The sequence below is a fragment of the Pseudopodoces humilis genome, chromosome 3 (genome assembly GCF_049639895.1).
Source record: "Pseudopodoces humilis isolate 2021_Gansu_Grassland_sample_001 chromosome 3, ASM4963989v1, whole genome shotgun sequence".
Lineage (NCBI taxonomy): Eukaryota > Metazoa > Chordata > Aves > Passeriformes > Paridae > Pseudopodoces > Pseudopodoces humilis.
Window position 1 is genome coordinate 35,928,085 of NC_142202.1, and position 27,459 is coordinate 35,955,543.

The 27,459-nt window shown below is 37.7% G+C and overlaps 1 protein-coding gene across 3 annotated transcripts in view; it reads right to left on the reverse strand.

The window, feature by feature from the left end:
• HEATR5B (HEAT repeat containing 5B) overlaps nt 1–27,459 on the reverse strand; it is a 58,234-nt gene that overhangs the window by 27,566 nt on the left and 3,209 nt on the right. For all 3 annotated transcript variants that reach the window (XM_014255955.2, XM_014255954.2, XM_005526894.3), the window contains exons 3-23: nt 27,149–27,360; nt 25,469–25,577; nt 24,330–24,479; nt 23,677–23,848; nt 23,146–23,303; nt 21,930–22,179; nt 20,235–20,390; nt 18,622–18,872; nt 18,062–18,173; nt 16,669–16,821; nt 16,278–16,377; nt 15,780–15,889; nt 14,698–14,861; nt 12,480–12,655; nt 11,158–11,263; nt 9,575–9,765; nt 7,905–8,064; nt 4,953–5,142; nt 3,483–3,652; nt 1,138–1,282; nt 66–305 (exon numbers count right to left, since the gene is read on the reverse strand). In XM_014255955.2, the coding sequence (XP_014111430.1) occupies nt 66–305; nt 1,138–1,282; nt 3,483–3,652; nt 4,953–5,142; nt 7,905–8,064; nt 9,575–9,765; nt 11,158–11,263; nt 12,480–12,655; nt 14,698–14,861; nt 15,780–15,889; nt 16,278–16,377; nt 16,669–16,821; nt 18,062–18,173; nt 18,622–18,872; nt 20,235–20,390; nt 21,930–22,179; nt 23,146–23,303; nt 23,677–23,848; nt 24,330–24,479; nt 25,469–25,577; nt 27,149–27,360 (3,475 nt within the window). The remainder of the gene's footprint in view (nt 1–65; nt 306–1,137; nt 1,283–3,482; nt 3,653–4,952; nt 5,143–7,904; nt 8,065–9,574; nt 9,766–11,157; nt 11,264–12,479; nt 12,656–14,697; nt 14,862–15,779; nt 15,890–16,277; nt 16,378–16,668; nt 16,822–18,061; nt 18,174–18,621; nt 18,873–20,234; nt 20,391–21,929; nt 22,180–23,145; nt 23,304–23,676; nt 23,849–24,329; nt 24,480–25,468; nt 25,578–27,148; nt 27,361–27,459) is intronic.

Here is a 27,459-nt window from a genome sequence, read left to right on the forward strand (position 1 = left end):
TACTGCCAGAACAGGCTAACGCTAAGGACATATTGTCATTTATGTGAGCACGACAGAACACTTACCACTGGAAGCTGCAAGGACATCCTTACAAAGCATGAGCCAGTGAGAAAGGTTTTCCACTGCCAGAGATGAAAGCATGTGTCCCAGAGTATCGTGGATATCTGAGCACAATTTCCGATCAGTCTCACGATCCAACATGCCAAACAGGACACCCTCCAGGCCTGTCTCTGTTATATTAACCCCCTGATGCCGGGAATGAGCGTCTCGCCGAGAGCCAGCTCCAGGTGTAAAAGGATTCATGTCTGCAAAATGAGAATGAGAAAGCTTTTCTAAAATCAGGAACTCAGTCTTAGAATTTGGAGCAACATATTTAAATTGGACACTGTGTACCTGTGTGTGTATAGTTCAATCAAAGATCACCAAGATGTTATTGATATTTTTCTGAATCAATGCTAGAAAGATTCTAATACAGCAATTAATTTCATCTGCGAGGCAAATAACACCTCCAAGTATTAGTTAAACAACTAATTAGTTAAAAAACTAATGAATTAGCCCATGAATTAGTAAAAAACCTAATAACATTGGTCTCTAAAGATTCTTCCCAGAGACAGACTTAAATGGTACCATTTGAGTAAGCTCACAGTTCTACATTTGTAGGAAAACTGTGCTTATCAACACTGTTGAGACCCCTATTTTCAAAATAAAATCATATATGTAAGAATTAGACATGTCAGTAAAGTCCATAGGCATTGAAGATGTGATGCTAACAGAATGTAACACAACCAGGCAGCTCAATCAAGCAGCACACCATTAAGACAATTTTCCAAATAACAAGAGCTATAATATCAGAAACACTGTGTATATATACTGTGGTCCCTATTGAATTGCCAGCCTTAATGACAGAGAGAGGTTTAAGTCTGAATTTCACAAATAGTTAAATTATAAACAAAATCCCAGAGGTAAGCAGGGGTGGGGCCAGAAATTATTGAAGTCAGAAGAGACAATTAAGGGGTCTTTTCACTAAGGGTACAAGGAGGGTTTTGGGCTTTCTCCCTTCTTTCTGAAGGCAAAGCACACATACGCACACATGTGCATTCAACTGTCACAAAAAGGCCACATGAAAGAAATACATACTGATGCCACTGTTTTCTTTGTCTCCAGCGTTTTTTGCTAAGCTCATGGCATATTCACACACTTCTGATGCTTCCCTCTGAGCAAGCTGTCGTAAACACGCAACTGCAGCCCGGCGCAGCAGCAAGTGAGAGCTGCACAAATGAACCTGAAAGTCAAAACCGTTACAGATGAGTGAATTGCTGCACCCCAGTATCAATAAATCAATGCTGCTAAGGACTAAAAGCATTCTACTTTTCAGTTATAAGCCCATGTGTGAGCTGCTAGGAATCAAGTTCTGGAAGTACAGAAGCACTTTTCATAATATACAAATATGAAAATAAAGCTGACATACACAGAGTTGACAGCTGTCACCTGGTTAAAGAGATAAAAGCTTAAATATTTGAACTACTGTGCCAGTATGATGTAGATTAATTACAGTTCCCAATTTTTTACACTCCAGTACTATTCTGCCTCATATTCTGCTACAGCTGTAAATCACATTCTTTTAAACAAAAAGCCATTATCGGGTGCACTGCACATGACAGCTATCATAAAACTTGCATTTCACATTAGTAACAGAATCTATAACATTAAGTTCTTTAAAGTGCCTCTCAATAAGACAGCATCAGATTTTTTGCTAACCAATGCTGGCTTCTAATTCCTTTGAATCATCTAAAGCAGAAGCAAATATTTTCCTTAGAGAAGAATTGTGTACGGTCTCTATTTTTCTGAGAGGAAGTAGCTGCACAGAGAAGTGAATGCTTTTCCACGATGGAAGAGGTAGAGAGTGCCCTTTAAGAAACTCTAATTCTTTACTTACTCCAGGGTAATTTGGTTTTAATAAACCAAATATCCATTTGCTTTCTTGGTATTAGGTGATTATGGGAATGGAAAATGCTTCCCTAAATGAAAGAGTTCTACAGTTTATAAAGCATTTTAACAGTACCTCTTTATTCAATATATGAGTATACAAGAATTTAGTCCTAAGAAAACAGGCAGTCTTTAAAGAACTTCTAAATATCACACCAAAGTTGTTTTAATGACCTAAAACACAGAACATCTGGGAGATTTATTAATGTAAAGGGTATTTCCTGTTTCAAGTTACAAAAAAAATAACTACAGGTTATGAAGCCAATGCAGGAAGAAGAAATTAAAACAAGAGTGTGGAACTGTGCGGTTCAATTTTGATAGCTGCATTAATTCCATTCTGAAAAATTGGCTAATGGTGCAGATAAAGGCAGGCCTTGCCTACGTGACTGTGCATTTGCAATATGAAGAAATGCCCAAGAAAACTCAGAGGAGAGAAACAGTAGAAAACCATGGGAAAAGGTTTCAAAACAGCACCAGTTATTCATGTATGAACTTCACTGTCTCTAACACCACCCACTGGTATTTACAGGGTAAATGGCTGTAGGGACTCTCTGTCATGTTGTACGCAGTACTCATACTAAAAAGCTTACCTACTTCTGGGTGTGTTGCACCCCTTTCATGCAAAATTTTGTGTAGGGACAAGTGACAGAGTCTATAAACACACTACTCTCCCAGGAGTGCTTGGGGCAGGGTGGGGCTTGGGTGTGTATAGGGTTGGGGAGAAGCACCTAATCATGAGTGACCTAGGGATGCCCTAGGGAAAAGCTGGATGGCAGACAGGGAAAAAGGTCTAATGTTGACATAAGGAATATTGCATTCCTTCAGGTAACACTGAGTCATCAGCACCAAAAATAATGGCATAAACAACTTTGCAAAACATCTAACAGACATTAGGGAGAAGCTTTTCAAATTTCTCAGTATTGGACTACTAAACCCTCTAAAAATAACTTTTACAATAGTAATTATTTTTAAAAAACCCACCAACCTACATCAAAACCACACCCACACCACCTTTCCTCTTATATTAGGTATGTTTTGGGTTCAAGCCTTTGCCTTACTTCAAGTCTTAAGCCAGGACTTGCTGACAGAACACTAATGAAAGAAGGCGGCAACATTAACAGCAGCAGCATAAAAATTTGTATGTCAGCTCCTAATATGCTGACAGTGGTAATATAAATCCAAAATCTGCTACCTTTCCCTCTTTGCATGCAAGTAATTGGAGCAAACAGGGCATTTCAGCATCTTTTTTACTCAGCCATATTATTCATAAATGTTTGCTCTCTTACACGGTTGAGGGTGAGAGAATCAGCCCCTATGACTTCAGTTTGGGCAGCATTCCAAAAATAAATAAAATGGCTTGGGTACTCCAGTGTTTCTGCAAATATAACTTGCTTATTACATATGGCTTTCCTTGATATCTTGCTAAATACTTCCTCTGTCCTCTGCTAAGCACACACGTAACTTTGAGGACCAAAAGGGATGAATTTGATACTCACACAAAGACTGGGAACCAGACTGGACAGGTTGACATGCCGTGGTGCAAACATATGAAGCTGCTGAAGGCAGGATATAGCAGCTGCCTGAACAAGCGAGTCTGAATGGTCTTGTGTGATTGCACATCCCACCAAACAGGAAGAACGGATTGTTGAAATCGTAGCTCCGTTACCTAATGATGTAAGAGGATATCCTTAACACAGCAAAACTTTTCTATCACAACTACAGACTTTAAACCTCTGAGAAGCAAGAATTATTAAAGCTTCAATATCACAAAAATGTTCTCAGATCAACATGCAACCTTTCTGATTTGCCATGCAAATTAGAAACACTACAGAGTGTTTCAGTATCTCTTTTTTAGCTCAGTTAAACAATGTCCTGCCCAAATGAAATTCTGGATCGATGATCTCCGTTCAGAAATATTGTGAGACCATCTGCCCAGGTTATGGAACCAGTTAATTATCTGAAGTTAGATTTTCAAAGTCTCTTTCATTCTAGATATGTCTAAGCAACATTTCACACACTGAGCCATTTCCTAAAATATCAGGTAACTCTTAAGCTCATATCCATGTGTGCAGGCAATTTTAATTAGCTCCAATAGATGAGTAGCACTACTCTACTAGAACAAGCATATTAAAAGAACAGTATTTAATTTGAAGAACAAATCCATTCTGTATTTTAAGAACTCACCCATACCAGGTTTATAAAAATATTTAGAATTACAGAAATATAACCTGCAGAGGACATTCTACTTAAGTTGTTATTTTAAAAGCTAATCATATTCCAGGTCAGAAGGTTAACACACAGATACACAAGTCCAATTAAACCATCTAGAACTATTTCATAACTATTTAGAGTTAAAATTCCACTAGTGGCTCTCTGGCAATCAATCAAACACCATCCTATAAACATTCCTAAAAATCCCAGTTAGACAAAGTTATAAATCCATGGTTTTAACACCTGAGGCACAGAATTTCAGACACGGTGTTTGCCATGACAAGATTTTAAGCCTCTATAATAAGGTACAGAGACATAAGGATATTAAGAATGAATGGAAATAAGTTTAGTTCACAGTATCATCAATTGCAACAAGTTTAAGCTCTCGCCATCAGTTAAAAATAAAATAAACACATTTAAAAAATGGAGGAAAAACCTTGTCTCACACCCCACAAAACTACACACAGCAAAACATGCAGCAAGGGTTTCATGGCTTACCTACCATGCAAATTTACCACTAGACAAAACACCATACGTCACTTAAACTTCTTAACACCAATCTCAAGCCGCAGTCAAAACCCCCAAGCAGTCATAAGGAGGATCAAAGTGAGGCTGTTTGCAGGACTAAAACTGAAGCAGCCAACATTGCCTCCCCCACCGGCAACTAACAAAAACCTATATTCTTCCATTTAAGGATACAATATCATCACTGTACGAAGCAGATTATTTTTTTTTCTCTTCAAATTCCCACTAACCTTGAAGCTCAGGCCCAACAGTAGTTATTATAGCTCCAAGGCACCTGCCCAAGCACTGATGTACTTCTGTATGCGACGGCGGCACGGTTAAGAGCAGGGTGAGAACGAGAGACAGCGTTGGCTCCACATACCCACGGTACATTGGTCCACTAGAATCCACTATCAAGGCAAGTGAATGGAGAGACCAAGTCTACCAAAAACACAAGAGTATTTTTCAGTAATGCATTTAGAAAATTAAACAGTTTTTTATGCAGTTGGAGCCTAGCTCCGTACTTCCATTCTTAAGCATGTCTTATTCACTACTCTGACTTCAAAAGTGTTTCCAAATTTTCAGGACCTCAAGCAATCACCTGAGAGTTTAAATATATATAACATATTCTTTGGTTCCCAGCAGTTTTGGGGATAATGGAAATAACGTGACAAAGAATTTGAGAAAAGATATATGCTTGAGCACTTCAAAGAAGAAAAATACAAGCACAAACAGCACATCTATTTAAAACAAAAAGGGAAAACAAAAACTGACTGGAGACAGGAGAAAGAGAGAATCATTCCACTATAGAACTGGAGGCAGAGTCCAAAATGGGCAGCTAACAAAGCCCTTGGTGGAGATGGTCTTTTATAGTCCAGTAGGAATTGATTTTCATGACAACCTGAAAGGTTCACATGCATTTTTCTAACTTTCTTATTAGTGGATGCAAGAGAAAAAAGCAATGCTCTTCAGTCAGTGTACTACAGCATGAGGGGGAAAATGGTGAAAGATAGACCTATTTCAGTTAAAGGTGAGTAAACAACAAAAGAGCAAAGTAATTTATTGTAATTGTCAAAGCAAGAAGCAGGCAAAAGGACAGTCTTTTGGATACTGACATTTCATTGGAAATAAATTCCACTGAAAGACCTGAAAGCATTGGCTATCTCTCCATAACAGCCTACTAAATGATCTTATTTCAGAATTTTCTCACATTAAACATATCATTGAGATTAAAAGAGTATTACTCTTGCAAAGCTAGACTCCTAGGAATAAGCTGAAAAACCTGCCTTTAAAAGTGCTACTTTTTAATCCTCTCTGATGCGACCCAAAAACCATTAGCAATCATCTAAGTACCTCTACAGTCCTAATCCTGTAGTAGCACATTACAGCTTATCCTTTCATTCCTGTAAATTTCCATTGTTCATACTTCCATACAGTATCTGTGTAACCACAGTGATCCAGTGAGGGATAAGGTTTAAAAGTGTAGCTTTTCACAGTGGTTGGGTGCTGTATTCTCAATGAAAAGTAAGGTAGATATGCAGGTTCCACCTGGACTTCCCCTTTACACTTCTTTTTTTCTTTTTTCTTTTTAATGAAACATTAACCTTTCCAATTTGTTTTTGAAAACACTGGTGCACAATTATATGCCTCAAGTTACCCACCCATACATGAAGTTGGTTACATATGCAAATTGCACTTTGTCTTTCCTTAAAAAAACTAAGGAAATTCAAAAGAAACTGAAAATTGTGTTTATAGATTTTTTTTAACATTATCTCCAAGTCAACTTAGGCTTGTTTTCCCAAATGATAAACTTTGTTACTTTGATTTTTTTTTTTATTACTCTGAGGAAAAGAAATAAGAAGGTATTCAAGTACATGTTCTATCAAGTTAACAGTAAACCAAAATGTAAGTATGATTTTTTTATAGTTACTGGGGACTACAGCTTCTCAGGCTGTGGGTATAAAGTGCCCCTACTCATGGGTGGCACAGAATTTCCTGCCGCTAAAGCACAACAGTCACCATTCCAGATACTCATTTCCTTGCAGTAATTTATGAAAATGATGACAAGAAGTTACCTATTATATTATGCAACTATAGCACAATCTTTGAAGAATAGTTATAGACAGAGGATACTTGCTTTTACTCAAAAAAAGTTTATTTTTTTTTTCTTTCTCAGTGATTTATTTTAGTGCTTTATTTCATTGCTGAAGGAAAAAAAAATCAGCACTTTTTCCCCTAACATTCAACTTCTTACTGTAAAGACACATGTACAAGCCCATCTAGCCCTCTCTTCATTTTACAACAGCCACAAACAGGCTAAAGTAAAGGAAAAGTAAAGGAAAGTAAAGATAGACCGGGACACTGACCCCTCATATTTCACTTGAGACAGTAAAGACATTTTCTTCCAATTTTCCAATATTTTCAACTTCTTAAGCATTTCAATTTTCAACTTTCAATTTTTAAAAAGCATTCTGAACTGCAGTGCCTACCCACATTCAGCACCTCCAAAAGCATTACTCTTCCAACAGCACATTTATTCCACTTTCTACAATACCAGCAACTTTCAGCAGTCAAGATATCCTCTTGTGAGACTTCACGTACCTACAGTCCACAGAGGATAGAAACCCCTCCCTAACTTAGACTTGGCTCCTACTGATTCCCTTTCTGTTCCCTAACTGAAATTTAGCTTGCAACAGATTTCTGTGTTCGAAATATAACTCTGCAAAGATGATGTCCTGCATACGTATCAGATACACAGGAATAATTGACAAAGAAAACTACTGCTCATCACCTGAGATGCCAGTAAGTGACTACATGTCAGTCATCTGCTAGCTATTAAAAGCTTCCTTTTAGGCAGCTAAGGATACATACTAACATATGCTGCTTTAGAGGCAGTTTTGAATATGCCCACAGTGCATTACTCTGGCACAGCTGACAAGCAGACACATGTCCTTCTGCCACTGACCACTTCCAACTGCCACTTGAAATAGCCATGAAGTTACATTTTAATTACACTACATGTTTGGCACTCTGTACTCTGGGAGTTCGTAAGGAAAGATCCACTTTCTTCATGTTCCCTGGTACATGCTACACATCTTACATGTGACGTCTACTAAAGAATATCTGAACAGGCAGTTTGATTTTTAATCTTCATCTTGAACATTTTAAGTAATTTGGTGGTGATTGCTTTTTTTTTTTTTTACCTGGACTTCAGGAGAGGTTCCATCTTGTGCCAAAGCCAAGAGAATACTGACACTAGTTTTCAAATGCTGTCCAGAACCTATTCCACCAACATACCGATGGAGACAACCCAAGGCCAAGGAGTGGCCTGTTCTTGATACAACGTCTCGAGCAGATTTTAACCTATCAATGTTTAAATATAAAGAAATCAGGTCATTCAGTAAGTTTGTTACACAGAATCTTTGAAGTACCACAACAGGGCAAAAGACTAATAAAATTTTGCAGGCCATCTTACGAAATCTTGAGAAGCCGAAACAACAGCAAAACCAATGTACTTATTCTATATTGCTATTAAATCAGGTTACGTATAAAACAAGAGGAAAGAAAGGTATTTTAATAATTATTTTCTTTTTTTCTGGTCAGAACTTGACCTTTTAGAAGAGTTTTCAGGATTCATAAAAAGAATCCAGATTTTATAAGTGTTTCACAGCAGAATAACTTAATAATCATTCCAAAACCATTGCAGTGAAAAGGAATCAAGAATAAAAAAATGATAACACACACTGAGAAATTATAATGAAATCCACAGCTACATCTTCCACTGCAAATCCAGTTTTTTAATATAGCTGTTTTCTTTTACAGCCGATTTTTATGACTTTTCCAATAGAGCCTTTTTATTTTTTAAAACAGAAGGCCTTTTATAATAAACCTAAAACAGAATTAGTAGCATTTTGGATGATCTAGTTGTATGAAGTTGTATGCATTGACTTATTGAGTATTTTCCACAATACTGTTTCTGAATGTATGCCACATACATCACTTGGTAATTAGAAGCCCTTTTGGTGGGTGAGAAAGAGAGATAAAAGAAGGGATTTCCTAATAATGACAAAGATTTTTTTACCCCCTAGCTGGCTGTATATAAGAGACATGCATGCTCTTGCCATCAGTGAACAACAAAGTAAATGCATATCTCAAATATAAAAAAATTACTTGACTGTCAACAGAACGACAACCATTAACAACTTACAAGCTCGTCTAGATAAGAAAAGATAAGGAAAGTCCCAGTAATAGAAATCCAAGGAAAGACAGCAAGGATGATGTACTTTATTACAAGATGACAGGGTGAGTAAAATTTAATTACTCAGGGGTAAGAGAGCTGGACTAAGCTGCCCATGCACCTGGCCCATCCGAAAATACTGGCTGCAGCCCTGAGGCAGTTGCATTCTGATTCACAAATATGCTGATGTCTTAAATTTAAGCAAGAAATTGGGAAACGTATTGTCTTGTTGCTGAAGACCCAAGATAAACAACAGAACACAAAAAAAAATTCAGGCCAGTAAATCAGTTAAATCAATGTTTAAAGAGGATGTTTTAGCAAAACAGAATCACTATTACATAATTCATATTACAGACATACTTAATGTAAGCTATGTTATCTATCTGAAATGGTTTAGTCACCTTCAAGTAACTCATCAAAAGCTGTTTACCAGTATCATTTCATATCCCAAGTGTTTCAAAACTCAGCTTTTATTCCTCACATGAAATAAATCCAAAAGAGAAGAATCTGTTTGAAGGTTTCTTAGATCTAAATAACCATAGGGATCAAGCATGAGAGAAAAGAATAACGAATATGGAATTTAGAAATCTTCCAAACTACATTAAATTACAAATTACATTAAATTGTAAAACTTACTTATCAAAACTGTACTGAGCCATTCTAGCAATGAAAGAGGCTTCTCCAACCACTTGAGCCATTCTGCCAAGAGCTTCACCTGCTGCACATCTCAAAATAGGATTAGGATTATCAAGGGCACCCATTACAAGTGTCAAAGCAGATTTGCGGACCTCTTCTGGTCCTAATGTGCTTTTATTCTCAGCTAAACCCTACATTATAAAAAAAAAAAAAAGTAGGGGAGAAAAAGAAAATATATTTGAGACTATCAAGTGAAAACTATGTGCTTTTGCTTAAGTTTATGACAGTTTATCCTAAAACACATTGGTTGGAAATATTTAAAACTCAAAACCAACAACATCCTGGGTCTCATATTTGCCAATACTCTACCTATTTCACATACAGGAAGCCCTGCTGCACCAGCCTTTTTTATCAAATGCATTACCTACATGCACCCTAGTCCTACCAAATCTTATCTCCCTTTATACAAGACACCTCAGAAAAAAAAAAATAGAAGCCTTAAAAATCTAACAGCACAAATCTAACAGGAAAACCACAGACCGGTGATTGTACATTTCTACAAGCATCACTTCAATTGAAGACATTATAGATACATGGAAGTATTTTTTTCTTTATAATCACATCCTTCCAAACATTTATATAGCCTCTTATATGAATACTCTACAGAACAGTAGCACTAAACAGCACTTCCGCAGTTTCTTTTGCTCTGGGACAAATAATCAAACACATATACAGTAAAAACACTGCATGTACTACAGAGCAAGAAGGCTCTGCCTTAAATTGTAATTTTCTGAAGTCCTCATTTCAGCTCAATTTTGACAATTTTTTGACCACTTGGCACAGCACGGGAGCTTCCAGAAATCTGCCTCAGAATCTACATTTCAACTTGTAGCAATGTAGATCACGTTTTTAAGAACAATGCAAAGAACTGAGGTGCTGTTTTGCCAATGTATTTTGCCAATCAACCAAAGACTGGAGCTCCAGTAACAGCTTAAACTGGACAGCCATTGTGACTTGCTGTCTTACTTTCTGACTTGATGGCATCAGGTTGCATTTCCAAGTCTAGACAGAGAGCACACAGCAGTAGCTGCAGTCAGTGGGACTGGGCATAAGCACCTAGAATTCTGTGCAATAAGGCAACCAAAATGCAAACCCAAAGATATCTGTGTATTCAATTACACAAGCCACAACTGCAGGATACTCTATGACTTCAGGGGTTTTCTAAGTATATATGACAAATCTGTGACTTATTTATGTATATATAGTATACATGTATCTATATACTATATGACTTAAATCCATGAGTCCAGTGCAAATAAAACCATAAGACTGAAGATGAAAAGACAGTCTGAATATACTATAGAACGTTGACAACCATAGAATGCTGACTACATGAGCCTCATCTGTTCTCTGGACTGATACATGAAGACAAGAGCTCAAGCTAGTATCCGTAAAAAAATTCAATTCTGGAATTTTCAAATTTTTGAATTCTTAAGTAACTTTAGTAACATTCTTCTAACAGCCCTTCATACTGAACACAAACTGATGAACTTGGGCCTTCATTGCAAATTTACAAATCCTACCTTCAAGGCACTAAGAACAGCTGTAAAGATATTAAGCTGCACAGCTTGCTGGCGAACACCTTTAGCCTGCTTGACACATTCAGCAAAGTGATCCAACATCTGTAATCTAAAGCAAAGGAAAGAACATACTTGAAGTGATGGTCTTGCAAAACACAAACTAAAGCACAGCTGGTTTAAAGGGCCTTTTAAGTTCACTAACAGAACTTACACTTCAGGGGCTGCAGAAGGTATTCACTATAGGTCATAACAGCAGAGTTACTCTGAACATTCCTCTGCTGGTTCTACAAGTATTTATTATTCCTTTGAAGAAAACACCATCAAGAGGAAGTAAATCTTCAGGTGCATTTGGCTGAATAACTAGAAAGCTATGACAACCAGAGTGGAAAAATGCTGTCTTTCCACTACCATTTAAAATAGTGTTACCCTTCATATTTGTTTTTCTGTTTCTATTGTTTTTCCCATTTAACCTCCATTCCTGCCCCCACTCCTCCCCAGAAAACATTACTGGGAGGAGGAATATTCCAAAAACAGGAGTGTAATGAATAATCTGCATTCTTAGTTACTCAGCAGCTCCTAATCTTCTTCACAGTTAACCACAGGTATAGATCAAGGGGAATTACTGCAAGCTGGTCTCAAGTCTATCCTGCACATACTACAAAATGAGGTTGACTGCTAGGAAAAAACTGCTCCCAGAAGGTTTGTAGTCAAAGATGATTTTACTTTGAAATGTTTCTTAGAACTGCTTTCACTCTGTGCTCAGGGACAAATTGCCTAAACTGAGTAACAAAATTAGTCCTGACAACTCCTAGCTCCTTAGAGGTAATGCGAAACACAGAGGAAAATACGTTGAATTCTATTTCCTATTTTTCATTTGCATACAATTCCTTTCTGACTATAAATTAAATGGTCTTACTTGTAAAAGCCAAATGGAATTCAGTGGAGGGCTCTGCTGTTTTCAAGGCTGATTTGCAGTTAATTGCAATGGGTACTTTTGCAGGAAATTTTGGTTGCAGAGATATTACTGCTGTTAAATGCAGTATGAAAAGAGAAGAATATAGTCTCCAGCTCTGAACACTAATCTTCAAGAGATAAAACTGAGGAATTCACTTCATTTCTAAAGTGACTACACATATTCTGAAATCCTGAGACACAATGGACATCAAATATTAACCTCTGAATTTAAAGACAGTTGATACCTTAGTAAATTCTTATTTCAGGAAAAAAATGAACCAAACAAGCAAGCAAACAAAAAAACCCCAACATAACAGTATCCAGAGAAACAAGACACCAGGTTCTGAAATTGAACACGAATGTAAACTGACCTATGTTTGTAAGAGACATGAGGAAAAACCACACCAAAGAGAGCCACAGATGCATCAATGACAGATACTCCTAGAGGAAGGGGACCAGGTACAGCTTCACCAGCAGGGATGCGCAAATAAATAGAAGAGGGATCGTGTTCCAGAGCACCACTTCCAGACGCACTGTTTGGCTGAAGCTGCAAAATGCCACACAACATGAATATCTCTGAACACCTTTGCACATAAAATTTCCAACTAGAGATAACCAAAACACATATGCAGTACTTAAAACAACAGAATAGCTTAAAAACACCTGAATACAAGTGCAGTATCCCCATGCATATACATTAGCAGGCTCAGCTGAATTCTGAAGGGTCAAAACCATTAACAGCTAGGTAAATACACAAATTATCACTTCTGGTATTAAGAGATGAAAATTAAGAGAAAAGCAGATTAATTCTGGTACTAATAGTAGCTTCTGAATCATTGAAGTGCCATTTCAGAAAGAAGGTTATTCATTCACTCTCTGAGCACAGAGTTACAATACAGTGTATTAAATTATCAGTTCTGGCTATAATAATGCCCTACACATAAAGAATTAGAAACAGTACTAAAATTATTAACTCTCCTGTCATCAAGAAAATATTTCCTAACCATCACTGTTTCATGAAACAATATTAAATCATCATCTATTTTCTCTGAAGAAAATTCTATATTCCTATCAATTATTTAATTGTGAAACAAAATTAGAGTTTAGTAGGTCTGTATTCCTCTTAGAAGGCCAGAAAACACAGCAAGATTTGTTGACACTTCTATATCATTAAAAATAAAACATGACTAAGCACAAGAGAATCATAGAATGATAGAAAGCTAGGGTCTAGAATGGATCCTGAAGATCATCTAGTCCCAACACACCCCTGCCATGGGCAGGGAAATCCTCCACTAGAACAGGCTGCTGAAGGCCTTGGCCAACCTGGCTTTGAACACTGCCAGGCTTTCGGTATCCAAAACCTCCCACAGCAATCATTCCAGTGTCTCACCACTCTCACAGTGTAAGATTTCTTCCAAATATCTAACCTAAAGTCCCCATTTCAGTTTGTGCCTGTTCCTCCTTGTCCTATCACCACAATTCGGGATGAAGAGTTCCCCTCCAGCTTCCCTGTAGGCCCCCTTCAGATACTGGAAGGTTCCTGCAAGGTTTCCATGAAACCTTCTTTTCTCCAGGATGAACAGCCCCAACTTTCTCAGCCCATCTTCAAAGGGGAGGTACTCCAGTCCTCTCATCAACTTTGTGGCCCTCATCTGGACTTGCTCCTAAACAGTTCCATGTCCTTCTTATGTTGGGGACACAAGAGCAGAGGGGCAGAACCACCTCCTTTATAAAAAACTTTTGATACAGCCCAGGATTCCATTGGCTTTCTAGGCTGTGAGCACACGCTGCCAGAGTCCTGTGACAGACTACAGATCTCCACTTACCAAGAGCACCACTGTTTTACAGGCAGGAAGTGAAAAACAAAAAGGGGGCAGAAGGGAGTGAAAAAGCTCTGTGGATTGAAGACTGCACTGGAAGTCTACTATGTCCTCCACAATAAACAAAGGAAATTTATAAAACTCTTTTTTGCCTTGACATGCTGATCTTGGCTCAGGAACCGCTTCCCACACTCTTGGTGGTATCAGTCTTGGCTTTTGGATCTGATCCATCAAACCTTCTGAGAAACCCTCCCATTATTAGATGGCTATTGCGGAATAGGCATTTTCAGCCAACAACATTGTGTCAACACTTTGAAATGAACTGTAAGATATCTTACTACACCTATCAAACCAGTTAAATCTTGTTTTGCTGTAGCACCGTTCGCAATATTAATATTTTGACAGCAGCTTCATTATAAAACATATTAAGTGGAACCTACATTTCTCCTAGCTCAAAACATTCTATATGAGAGCAACTTCTAAGCTAGGAAGAGTGGCAGGTGGAAAGAGATACGGAGTTAGGATTTTTTTAAAAAAGAAATGAGGCTGGTTCACTAAGCACAACCCTATGAGCAGCATTAAGCCATTTGTATCTCAGCTGCAGGCGGTTTTTAATCAAAACACTACCCTGTAGATGGAAGCACTTACATCTAACAAAGCTCTGAAATAAGACTAAAATCATGATATGAAGCTTCAGTTTCAGAAGGCTTCCCCACACACACATCACACAGACAGGGCAGGTAATTCATTCTTCTAGCTTTTTTGTTACCTGATCTTCAATTGACTTATGATCTGTTTCCTGCAGCCAAGAGCCGAGCAGAACACTATCATCATAATGACAAAGAGACCTTAAGAGTGATGTGGTTGTATTAGCAGAGTTGTCTGTCAAAGTAAACTCTGCTACCAGCTCTCGAAGAAGTGCATTAAACGATCCTAAAAAGACAGACATTAAAAAGAATCATTGCTGCTTCTTAGCCAAAACATTTCAGCTAGTGATCAGAAGTTATAAATGTGCCATTACTTCAATTTTAGAGGTCACTAACAGAAAGTAAACTTGACAATACTAGAGTTGAGAGCAAGGCTTCAAATAGAACTGTAGGCTCTCTTTTCCTAAATCATATATAACCAAATACCTAAATAATAGGCAAGGTTGGAAAACACTGGAGGTCATCTAGTCCCGCCTTCTGTTCAAGCAGGGTTCACTAGAGCACATTACTCAGAATTGTTTCCTGTTCTAAACAACAGATTGGGCCATCCTTGCAAGATGACAATCCAGATGTAGAAAAAAACCTGCTCATCCACATGATCATGTAAACATAATGAATTAACAAAAAAAGCAAAGAAACCCAAAAAGTTCATCTGTCAGACTGTGTGATGGTGCTCGGCAATTTAGTAATAGCAGATCCATGTAATAGGATTAAAAATCAGTAAATATCAGGTTTAGAAAAGAAAATAACCAAACCAACCAAAGAAAAACCCCAAATGTAACCAAAACTAAACCATTGTCACATCTGTTTTTCAGTACACTATGAAACAAAGTTCTCTATCTTATAAGTAACAATGACTTGTTAAAAAAACATTATTTGATCTCAGACCATGAACTCTGTACCTCTCAATCCTATAAAGGGGATCATAACTGCAATACTCCAAGTGTTACTCTATGAATGCTTTTCAATACTCATACTCTGTAGTTATACGGTCAAGATGACATACAGAAGATGAGGAGTACAGTACAAAATTACTGGAGATTCCTAGAATTGTATTTTGACTCTTACAGCTGCTTCAAGGATAAGCATCACAAATACTAAGCAGAATTCTTACTTCAACAAAAGCTGTTAAAAATTTATGTACCTTCATATGTCTTCGGAGGCAATAAAGCCAATATATCATAAAGTCTTAAACGAACCATAGCTGCACTGGCTTTGAGATGAGCTCCATGAGCTTTAATTACTGATGGAATGCTATAGAATTAAAAATGAAAAAGAGAAATCAGAAATGTTTCAGTTACAGAAAGGAGTATTTTCAGATTTCTTTTCACAGGATATAACTCCAGGCAAGGCAAGAAAACAGTGTTCTCTGAACTACTCTGAACAACATCACTCAATTAATGATACATTTTCAGACATAACTGTACAGAGAAAACTTTTATTAAAAACCCAACAAGCCCACAACATACACTGCCATAAATAAATCAATGACATGCACCTCGTTAGAAGTCCTGTTTTAATTACAGGTGGGGCAGGGGGAAGGGACAGACACCAAACCACAAAACCCAACTCCAAATTAGTTCTAGTATTTCAAGACCAGGAAAAGACAGAAGTGGATAAAGAGCAAAAACTGCCTACTTACTGCGACATCATTGTCATGGCACATTCTATGGGTGTCATCAGTTTCCTGATCACATCCTCAGTAAGGAGCTCAGGGCAGTGAGCAACAAAGCTTCTCATAGCTAACAACAAAATAGTTTAAATTAAACTTTCACTGAAACAAACAAATCTAAGACATAAACAAGATACAAATTCTGAGAATGTCAAAAGAGAAGCAATTAAAAATGTTTATTCAAAGACTGTGTGAGCTGTTCATAGAATTGTATGTCAAAACCAGGACATACTGATGAAAATCTGACACATTTTACTCATTTTCAAAGAAAGAGGGGAAGCTACAGGGGTTCTCTCTACAATACTTGGGATCACGTTTTGGTTTACTGTGCAGGTACAATCTCAAAGTTTGCATTTCTTACCACACAGAGCTCCAGCACGACCTTCCAGTGTTACTTGCCAGGTGAAAGAATCTCCTCTTGCCTTCTCTGCTTCCAGCTCCTTCAGAGAGCGTGGAAACACATTTCGCCATAGCAACAACATCTTGGGCAGATGATACCGGACAACGGAAGGACCTATGTAAAAAATAAAGTGACAGTATAATAAAAATGTGTACTTAAGTGTGAAAAATCTTCTGTGAAGGCTTTTGCTCTTCAAACTATTTTTGGCTTATTTCACATCTCTTCCTTTTTGCCCTACTTGGAACAATGAAAACCTAATGAAATTCTTTCCCATTCCTCGGTTGAAAGTGTAGCAAAGAAATACTATATATCACATCTGCTTGTGGATATCAGTCCTAACATAGGAAATAGACTAATACTATATATCACATCTGCTTGTGGATATCAGTCCTAAAATAGGAAATAGACTACCCTACCTACTGTCACATCATACAAAACCATGGTCAACTGTCATTTTACTATCTTTTTATTCTGATTTCTAATTTTTTTATATTAATTTTGAAGGCAGGTTCTTTAGCCTACTCTAGCCTGTCCATAAAATAAATAGAAAAATAACTGGTAGCTATTGATTATGTAGACTAGTTTAACAGTCAAGTTTTTTTTGAAATTTCTGAAAAAGATCCAGTGCACGTACATTAAAAATATATTGGAGGACAACCACAATAGGAAAACACTTTTAGAAAAACATGTCAATAAACTGGTAAAAGAGACAATTTAGAGAAACAAGATGAAACACAGATGGTATTTGGTGAGAGGTCAAAATACTGCAAAATGCATCAGAACTTTGTCACATTTTCCAGTATAAAAGAAACTCAAAACAAAACAGAAAAGAACACTACTACTGCAAAATTCAAGAGTATCCTTAAAACCTCTCAAAACGCAGCCTGTGATACTTCTGTAAGGGCAGATATGAACATGAGGCTGGCTTTTTTAAAAGAAAACTGAAGAGCTTTTAAACTAACAACACTTCTACTCAGTGCTGCTGCCTTGGAATGCTCACTGGGTTTCATGTACTGTCCATTTCTTCTGCACCACAGTATTAAGGAAGGAAGAGTATGGACAATTTTGCCCTTTCAGAGAATGACTAAAGGCTGGGTTTCTAAAAACAGAACAGAAATTTTTCATCAGGTATAATACTTCCTACCATACTTCAGTTTAGATAAGCACTAATATTCCACTTCTCCCCAGCACAACATTGCTGAAGTAAGTTCACTAACACTCTGCTTCCCCTGTATAAATATCCTTGTGCTGGATAATGAGCTCATTATGTGTAAAGACCATTTGCCAGAGTGGATAATCAGAAACGTTGGACAAGCTTGAGAATAAAAAGAAAAATCAAACCATTTTTACAAACCTAAAGTCATAAGTGCTCCAAGTAAAAGCCATCCAGCTTGAGTCCGCTGCAAGGAGAGCCTGCTGTTCTGCGCAGCAGTTCGTAAGAGATCCTCAGCAATACTGACCACCATCTGCACCCACAGCAAAAAACATAGAACATTTATGTTTAAAAACATGAATGAAGCCGCTGCAAGCTACTTCTTCACTCTTAGAGACTAAAGATGCTCTCAAATAATTTGAATTGACCTTCCATAAAGAATGAATGCAGATTACACTTCATGCTGATGATTAGTGTTTTTCATATAACCAGCCAGTAATATTCTCATCAGCAATTATTTCAGCAGTTTTTCAATATTTCAATTTCTCTTCAGTAAATTTGAAAGAGAAAGAGAGGAAAAGAGCTGTTAAATATTGCAACTGAGATTCTAACAGCATGTGCTCTGGCCACTACTCTCGCACAAGGCACAAACTCAATTTCAATAATGCTTTAACTCATTAGCATGCCACACATTTTGCAAAGCTATTACTTATAGATAAAAGGGTATCTCTTAGTACACTCCAGATGAAACACTATCTCACCTTTCCTTTGGCATGAGGAATGCCTAGAGGACACTGATGCACACCACCTAACAAAGCAGCCATTGCAAAACTGTAGCCACTAACAGCTTCAGGGGAGGTCTTCAGATTGTTGAGTCTTTCTGCACATCTGTCTAAAAACGGAGTCAACTGAAAGGGCAATGCCACAGCTACACACCGCAAGCACCAGGCAGCAGCCAATCGGGCAGCCATGCTGGGATGAAGAAGAACTGAAGTTACTGTCTCCAACAGACCTACAGAAAGGAGAGTTTGCAGTCTTTCACTTATGCTGCACTTTTTAATATACATATGCTTTTTAATATACATAGACAAATAAAATGAATCAATACTAGACAGCCAATGTGAAAGTTAAGAAGGTCAGAATTAAAGTACTTGAGTTTGCTGACTGTGCCTTTTCGGGAGAGGTGATAGATGTTACTAACATTATGCTGCTCCCCATCAGGTTTTGTCAACAAAGGTGGAGCTGTCAGAGCCACAGCACTGACCCCTACTACTAAAACACTGAAAAGAGACAGCAATGCTGTATAAGAGAGCAGGTGCTAGATGAGACATTTCCGGTAACATTTTACAGATTGGTAGTAACAGAGCAACAGTAACACTGATCTTTGGGTTTGCATCACATTGTAGCCAAGCACATGCTGAAGAGGTCACTGACTGCTGTATTCTGTTTTTGACATGGTGCTATCCCCCCTGCAGCAAGTTTACATCCTTCTACACTCTCCAAACTTCTATGCCTACCCAATCCCACTTTCTAACTGCACCCTTCAATCCAATTTGCATTCACACCAACACTTTCTTTAGTCCAAATCTTGGCAAACCTCTACTTCAAAGCTCCCACTGCTGGTTGCTTTCTCTGGAGCTAGTGAACACCTTCTACCTGCTGAGTTCATGACAGCTACCAGAAGGAATAAATATGAGCAGTCTTCCCTACTCCAAAGCTGTCATAAAATCAGTATGGGAAGAATGTCATATGCAAAAAGACAACAATCTATATGATGAAACATCTAAAGAAGCTTGTACTTCCAGTGGAAAAAAAATAGGCATCCAGAAACTCAAAAACTGTAAAGCTGTAACACTACAGAATAAATGTGGATTCAGATACTGAAACAAACAAGAAGAAAATCTCACACAAACCCCAGTCAATTTCAGCCAAAGAACTACTTCTTTTAAAGGGACCTACCAACAGCTTCATATCAACAAAATACTTTTGCCTCCCCACAGAGATTTGGTATTTAAAGGCAATAGTTTTCCAGGAACAAATATTTCATTCACCTTGCATAGCAAAACAATGTATTTCCTATAAAACCATTACTGTAAACAAGCCTATATCAAAAATTACCACTTCACTCACCCTAAGAAAGAGCTTCAGAGAGATTCCAATCAAAATAGCTGTTTAATACTTGGTCAGACTTGAACTAAAGTTAGGGTACTACACACAATGAGCTGGACAAACTTAGCTATCTGGAGTACAGAAGGAAGTACCAATTTACTAGACTTATTTCTTTCATATTCATTTATTATTTAACTAGATTTAATGATATTTCATATTCATTACTCAAATGCCTCACTTAATCTGTTTCCTTTTATTTTCATACCAATAGAAGGTTCTTGAATAAGAGGAGATGCAGTGGCATTCAGACTCTGAACCAGACTACCCAGTTCCTGGAGGGCACACACCATTACGTGCTGGCTTGCGGCTACATCAGCAGCTCCTGATTTATTTTCACTGTTAGCATCATTCACTACTGCTTCTGCAGAAAAGAAAACAAGAGTGTCTTGCTTAACTACCATTTGAACCCACTTGAGCATTCAGAGGACAGAAAGTGACAGTTTCATTTTGACATCAATCCTACATTAAAACAAAACTACAAGTCTGGTCATAGGGAGTACTAACAAAAGGAACATATTCTGTAGGGAAAGAGTTTTATAGCGATCAGCCAAACACAGTTGTCCAGAGACCATAAAAAACAGATGCCCAGCTGCTACTACAGATAGCGGAGCACTAAGAGGAAGGATAAACAGTGTAACACAGTAAAAGTACTTATTCAAAACACACATGCTGTATGTTTGTATCTGTACACAGTAACAAAATATACCATTTTGACATCTCTAGGTTCTGCATGCAAATTTGCATGCATATATGTTCAGTGAAAGTAAAAAGGAGACCTTTAGTAAATAATCATAATTTCTAATCATCTCAGTGTTATCCAATTGAGTTCCTTAATCCCACAGTATGTTCTACAAAATATCACAGAAGCAGCAACTATCTCTTCAAAAGGGAATTCAGTAGCAGCCTAATGTTTGTATCTACTACAAACGAAATTGAGAGAATGGTTCTGCTGTATATGAAGGGAAGCAATTATTACCAAGTATAAACCCTTCCCATTTTCATCACATTCATGAGAAATCCTCAAAAAAATGGACGTTCTTCAAACTATCCAAATACACAACTGAATTTCCTGCAACTTTGACAAGGTGGCAGGAGGAGTATTTTCTGTAACTGTTTCCTCAGAAAAAGCATTTTCAAGAGACTTGTTTTCTTGGAAGTAGTACTTACTCATGAGAAACCTTTTAATGTTCCATGCCTACTCCATCAAAAAATAATTACAAGAAGAACCTGCAAAAGTTTCTAAATCAATTTCATTTCCATATGCTAAACATTTTTTTAAACTCAAATTACATGGCATCAGAAAAGAAAAATATGTTTGGTAAATAAAGTGATGTGTATTTCCAATTTACTCTTTTAAATCTCCAGCTTGAGCTAATTCCTTTCATAAGAAACAGATGCCAAGAGAGTTTGTGTGAGACTTTGCAGCACATGGAATCTTGGTGATTCCATATGCTGCAAAGTTTTGCTAAGGAGTCATATTCTTCAGATTACATCATTTCTGTCACAAAATGCAATTGGATATAAGTATGGATATTAGCAGGGGAGACACAAGGACCTACAAGATCTTGACCTTACAGACTTTCAACACTGTTAGTAAAGATCTCTGCACGACTTCCAGTACAACCTATCCCAAGACAAATGGCAAACGCGTAGTTTTCTTCTCCACTTCCATTCTAGGCTTTTAACAATGTGTTTGCTATCTGGGATAAAAAGGCAGTGTCATGCAATCACTATTGAAGCAGAACTCAACCTCTGAACATTTGAAACAGAAAGCAGATGAACTACCATTTCCCATAAGAACAAAATTACTCCTCACAGTAGAAGAAAGCTGAAAAATGGCTGCCTCAGTAAAATGACAGTGACTTTCAACTGGTCTTGAACGAAGAAAAATGGTTCTCACCCACTGCCTTCATTTGTTTACCAATGGCTTGACATATTTCTTTGGCAGCTGCAATCTGTGCTTTCTCCCCCAGCAAGCTGCCCACAGTTGCTCTCAGGATAAAGGACACACATCTTCGAGAATAAACAGCCTCCACGTGGGTCTGAGTTGCACGAGGATGTGAGACCAGATCAAGCACATGGGACAGAAAGGTAGCAAAGTTGCGCTCCAGCCACTGCCCTCCCAATGTTGTAACAAAGACAACGTAGGCCTGCAAATCCAGAAGTCACACAGCAACCCAATTAAAACAGAAACAAAAGATTATGTGAAACTACAGCCAGACTCAAGCATAATGCACAATAGCAGCAACACCAGCTAGCAATAAGCAACTCTAACCTAATGAGGCTGCTCAGCATGAACTAATTCAGTATCCACATCTTTGCTGCTGAAACTCAACTTTCTCCAGAACCAAGAGTAGCCCCTATACTGTGATGCATAAAAACACCCTTTGGATGACAGCAAAAAAGCCCAGTTCATTGCTTTTAATGTGCCTCTTTCTAAAAAAGTTAAGAACAACATGTAAATAAAAGCAGCAACATCAAGGTGTTCCAGTTCACAACAAAAACCTGGCATATTCACCTTCAAAAAGGCTGAGAAAAAATAAAGGGTTTCACAAAATAACCTATGATCAAAGCATCTGGATTCTGGGAAGTTACTGCAGCATATTGAAATACATGTCAGAGTGAGAACACCTGAATTTGAAGAGATGCTGCCACCACCTTTCTCTCAGACAAGAGGAGTTTCCACATGCATCAGATTTCACCTACTCATGAGAGATATATGGAAAGAAGAAATGTAGTTTAACCAATCTGAGCTGCAGCTGAGAAGGGAGCCACAAAAGGGTAACAGGGCATCCTCTCTAAAAAGAAACTAAATTTTAAAAAGGAACTAAAGTCCTTAACTTACTAAATTTTCAAATATTTTTGCAAGTTAATCTCACCTAATATACACTGATCAAATAAGTTCTCCTTAGCTCATATTTTAATCTATTGTTACTGCATATCAACAATAAAAGAAAGTAGATAGGTGTATGATACTTCATGTACATCTCACAAAGAAGAGTCAAATTAGACCCGTAAATTAACTTATACAGAAATACAGAACAGAAACGTGTATTTTTCCTACTAAAAGGGTTACAATTATGTATAAATTTTAATTCATTAAAAAAATTACAAACCTGGGTAACACCAACTCGCACTTCCCTATTGACAGATCCTCCTACTTTTAACATCTCTCCACCACTCTTCAAGAAACCAGATCCCCCTCGCAGAAATCCTGTGGCCATGAGCTCCAAGACCTCCTCAAGTGTGGCTCTCTTCACATTTTGCCGCATCACTTTTTAAAAACAAAAGTAATAATTTATTCCCAAAGTTCCAACCAACACAAGCAATGATCTTGAAACCAGACTTATTAACTCAAAACTGTGTTGCAAAAACAAGTCTACCCAGTATTTCAGATAAAAATTTGGTTGCATTCTTAAAAAATAAGCCACTTTTCCCAAGTGATTTTTGATAGTTTGCTCTGTCTTTTCTTTGTATGACTAAAACAAAGATTTGCACTCTTTTTAGCTTATTATTTGTAAAGACAAACAATCCATCTACAAGCTTTCATCCACTGGAACAACAATGTGCAGCACTGCCATGTAACAAGGTACTGAAGGTGCAACTAAGTCTGCCAATGTAGACAAGGAATCCAGAAGGGCTCGTACCTGTCGCTTGTTTTGGTATCAGTGCTGTAGCCATGACTGTCCCCAAAAGCTTTGACACTGCAACTCGCACACCATAGTTTGAGTTTTCCAGAGCTTTAAAGCACAGTGTTGCCACATTCTCTAGTTCAGCTGTCCACATAAACACTGCTTCATTCTGTAATTCCAGCAGACACTGTAGGAAAAATAGACTTGCTAAGCACCAGGAGACCATTCTTACATTTTATCTAAGTATCAGACTGCAATCGGCAGCATTATTCAGAAAATATTTTAATATGAAAATTTCAATAATTAATTTACAGACACTCTCCTATATGCTAGCTATCATAGCTGAGTAAACAATCAGAAGAGTCATGGAAGAGACTACTACATGAATTAAAAAAATTTTAAAAAGCTCAACCCAAGAACCATGTTAACAAAAACCTGTCTCACTGAGGCTCACAGATAACATTCTATCTCATATTTTTTTATCAAGAGGGGAACTCAGTACTACAGTACTTGTGAAATAAGTCAAATGTCTGAGCCTGCAGTGTAAACTAGTAAGGACTTACCTTGTCCAACTAATTATCAAATTTCCCTTCCTAAACAACGTGTCCCAGTTCAACTGCAGGTATTCCCCAGCCACAGCACAAGAATTTCTGTGAGAAGACACCCACCTTAGCCACTGCACACCGCACAGCCATCGATCTGTCCGTCAGCAGAGACCGGGCATTCTTATAAATATCACGGTGACAAGAAGCTGCTGCTCCTCCAAGTCCATTGAGAACTTTCTGCAAACTCATCAGAATTTCACTGCGGCCCTGAGACTGCACACACACAAAAACATTTACATAAAAATGTGGACACAGCAGTTACATTAAGAACCAGGTGTATAGGTTTGCATTTTCCTGCTTCTATGCTAGAATGTTTTTGCAAACATTGAAAATGCAGGCATATATAACTGCCATGTAACTTTTAAATAGATTTTGTTTTAAAACATAGCTTTAAAATGTAGATTTTAAAGAGAAGTAAACACCATATGCAACTTTACTTAAAGTCCCTCAGCTGTCACATAAACCAAGCCCAGGCAACCCAATAAACTGGCTCTAAGTAAAATGCTTCTGCACTGCCCCACTATCTATCAACTGTAGACTCGGGAGAAACAAAAAAAAGCAGCTGATAAGAGAGAATGGGAAGCCCAAGCTAGCAGCTTCATGTTATACCTGCACACAGGCAGGTACTTACAATCTGAGAGCACACACACACGCAAAAAAAAAAAAAAAACAACAAACAAATAATAACCCCGGCACTACAACACAGCTGAAGAAAACAGCTGCCACCGAAAGATCCACATAGTCAATATTCCAACTTGTCCCAACAGAGCTATTTGCATAAAATCAGACCCACTGACTGCCCAGGATACATTCTCTCAGTATTACGACACTCTCTCATTTCAGGGCACAATGTATTCTGCTCACATGCAAAGTAACAACTTTCCTGCAAAATTTAAGTATTCATTATTAATTTTTAGCAACTGAATGTTTATGCAGAGTACATGGGCAAAAACCCTAACACAGTAGTTAGAAATGACAGATACAGTAATTTCTGAATTTTAATTACTGATGCCATGAAGTAACTATTACAATATTCATATGATAAAGTCTAAACTCTCTGCAGTAGACTTGAAACCAGCTAGGCAAGTGATCTGCATCCTTTAATGCAGAAAATCAATCTAGGCAATTTGCCAAACACCTCTGGAGGAAACAGGTTTCAGTTTAAAATGCAATTAAGACCACACAAATAAACTGAAACTTACCTCTGCACTTTTCAGAGATTTTAACAGATTATTAACAGTTTCTGGAAAAGAACTACCCAGCATTCTGCCCATTTTTTCATAAAATGCTCCAACACATGCCACAGCAGCCCTATGAGAAAACAGAAAAAGAGAACACATATTAATGTATCATCCAAATGAAAACAAATAGTTAAATAGAAATGTTTGTTCTAATCAACAATGATGAATAAAAATCTATTTGCTATCCACTACTTATACTGGCTGTTTAACAGGGCCCATTTAAATATTTTTTTTGTTTACAAAGAAAAAAGCAACAGAAAAGTTATCAGTTTTTAAGAATAAAAATGCATTTGAAAGGGTATTACTATAGGATTTACACATAGATTGAAAAATTCTGGAGAAAACAAGATAGGCTGAAATCTCATCAAGATTAGGGTTTTGTGCTTCAATAAACTGTCTCTTCCAAGCACCTGCAAGAAAGCCCCTAGCCTCTAATATATCCTGACACATTTTTGTAGATACTGAATTATGGGGTTTTTCAAGACTAAGAACCTAAAATGCAGAAACTATTGCATAACACAAGAAAATTTACAGGCACTGTAAAATCTCTCTGGACCCATAAACAGTTATTTACATGTTTTTCTTCCTCTGCCATTTGAGATTAGGAATATTTAGCTATCACCACATTGCAGTTATATACACAAACTGTTCCAGAACAGTCACAGAAGCCAGCTCCTGAAAACATGCACTTTTTCATCACAAAGGAATGAGGTTTTTTTTAAAAATCTGTATTTGCTAGCTAAATGTTTTTTTAGTGAAGTTACATCACAAACTCATTACAGCCTCCCCTTTAATGGGCATGCGTCCATTAAAAAACCTTCTGGACTATGACTTGGTAGCATAAATTTCAGAGCATATTATAGCAGAAAACACTTCCCACTTATACAAGTTCCTCACACAGCTGCAAGAGCTAGAAATAAGAGGACAGTATCTGCCCAAGCAGTGACTATTTCAGATTTTATTGCCAAATCCTATTGTCAAATATCTGAAGGCCAGACCAAATTTGGATTCACCACACACCGTGAACTTACGAAGCAGTACATGGGAAAGTACCAAAAACAGTTTCAGTGAAAGTTGTCTGTGGCATTAACCAAATTCCTACCAATGGGACAGCTCCCATGACTAAAGACAATGGATCACACATCCATGCACACGTACCCACATGCAGAGACTGCTTGAGAGACCTGTGCAGCTTAGCATGCTAGGGGAATAGAAAAGGCAACATCTGATGGGAATAAAACTTGAATATTTGGTTACAATTCACTAGGCACAGATAGGACTCTGGTTTGACAATCTGCAGGTTCCACCTTTACTGGGGTACCTGAGCACAGTCAGCAGCAATTCCACTGGTGGAATGCCTTCATTAACTGTTATCCTCTCCATGCCATAAAGAGTCATAACATAGTACCTTGCCTAGAGAAAATGATTTCACTTTCACATAGATCCATCTGTGTCACCTTTGAGTCCTGCCCTGCCCAATTTCAATCCAGCGTTTTTCTCTGCTGTCTGTATCGAGCATATGTAACTCCAAACAGGCACACAGAATGTAAGTAAACATAGTGTGCACATATATAGGCAGATTCTTGAGTAATATCCAGGACCACTTGGCCTAAAAATCATTCCCCTTTTCCCAAAACATACAGTTTTGTGGGCAGGTAGGCTGCAGTATCATCTTTGCTCTTGATGATGTCGTTGCACTTGTCAAGCGTCTGAAAAACCGTAAATGTGTCTCCAATGCTGTAGAGAGCAGCAAGATTTTTTGCAAGCAGCTTCCGTGTGGGTGGCCCAGGGGAACTGCTGATGAGTCCTGTTAGCTGCTCTACAAGTTTCTTCTGTTTTTCCTTGACATCTGTCTGTTAACAGACCAAAAATAAATAAGAAAAGTAGTTTGATCCCGTGTTGCTTCTAATACCCAGAAAAATCTACAAGAAATCGAAGTAAACCTTATACCA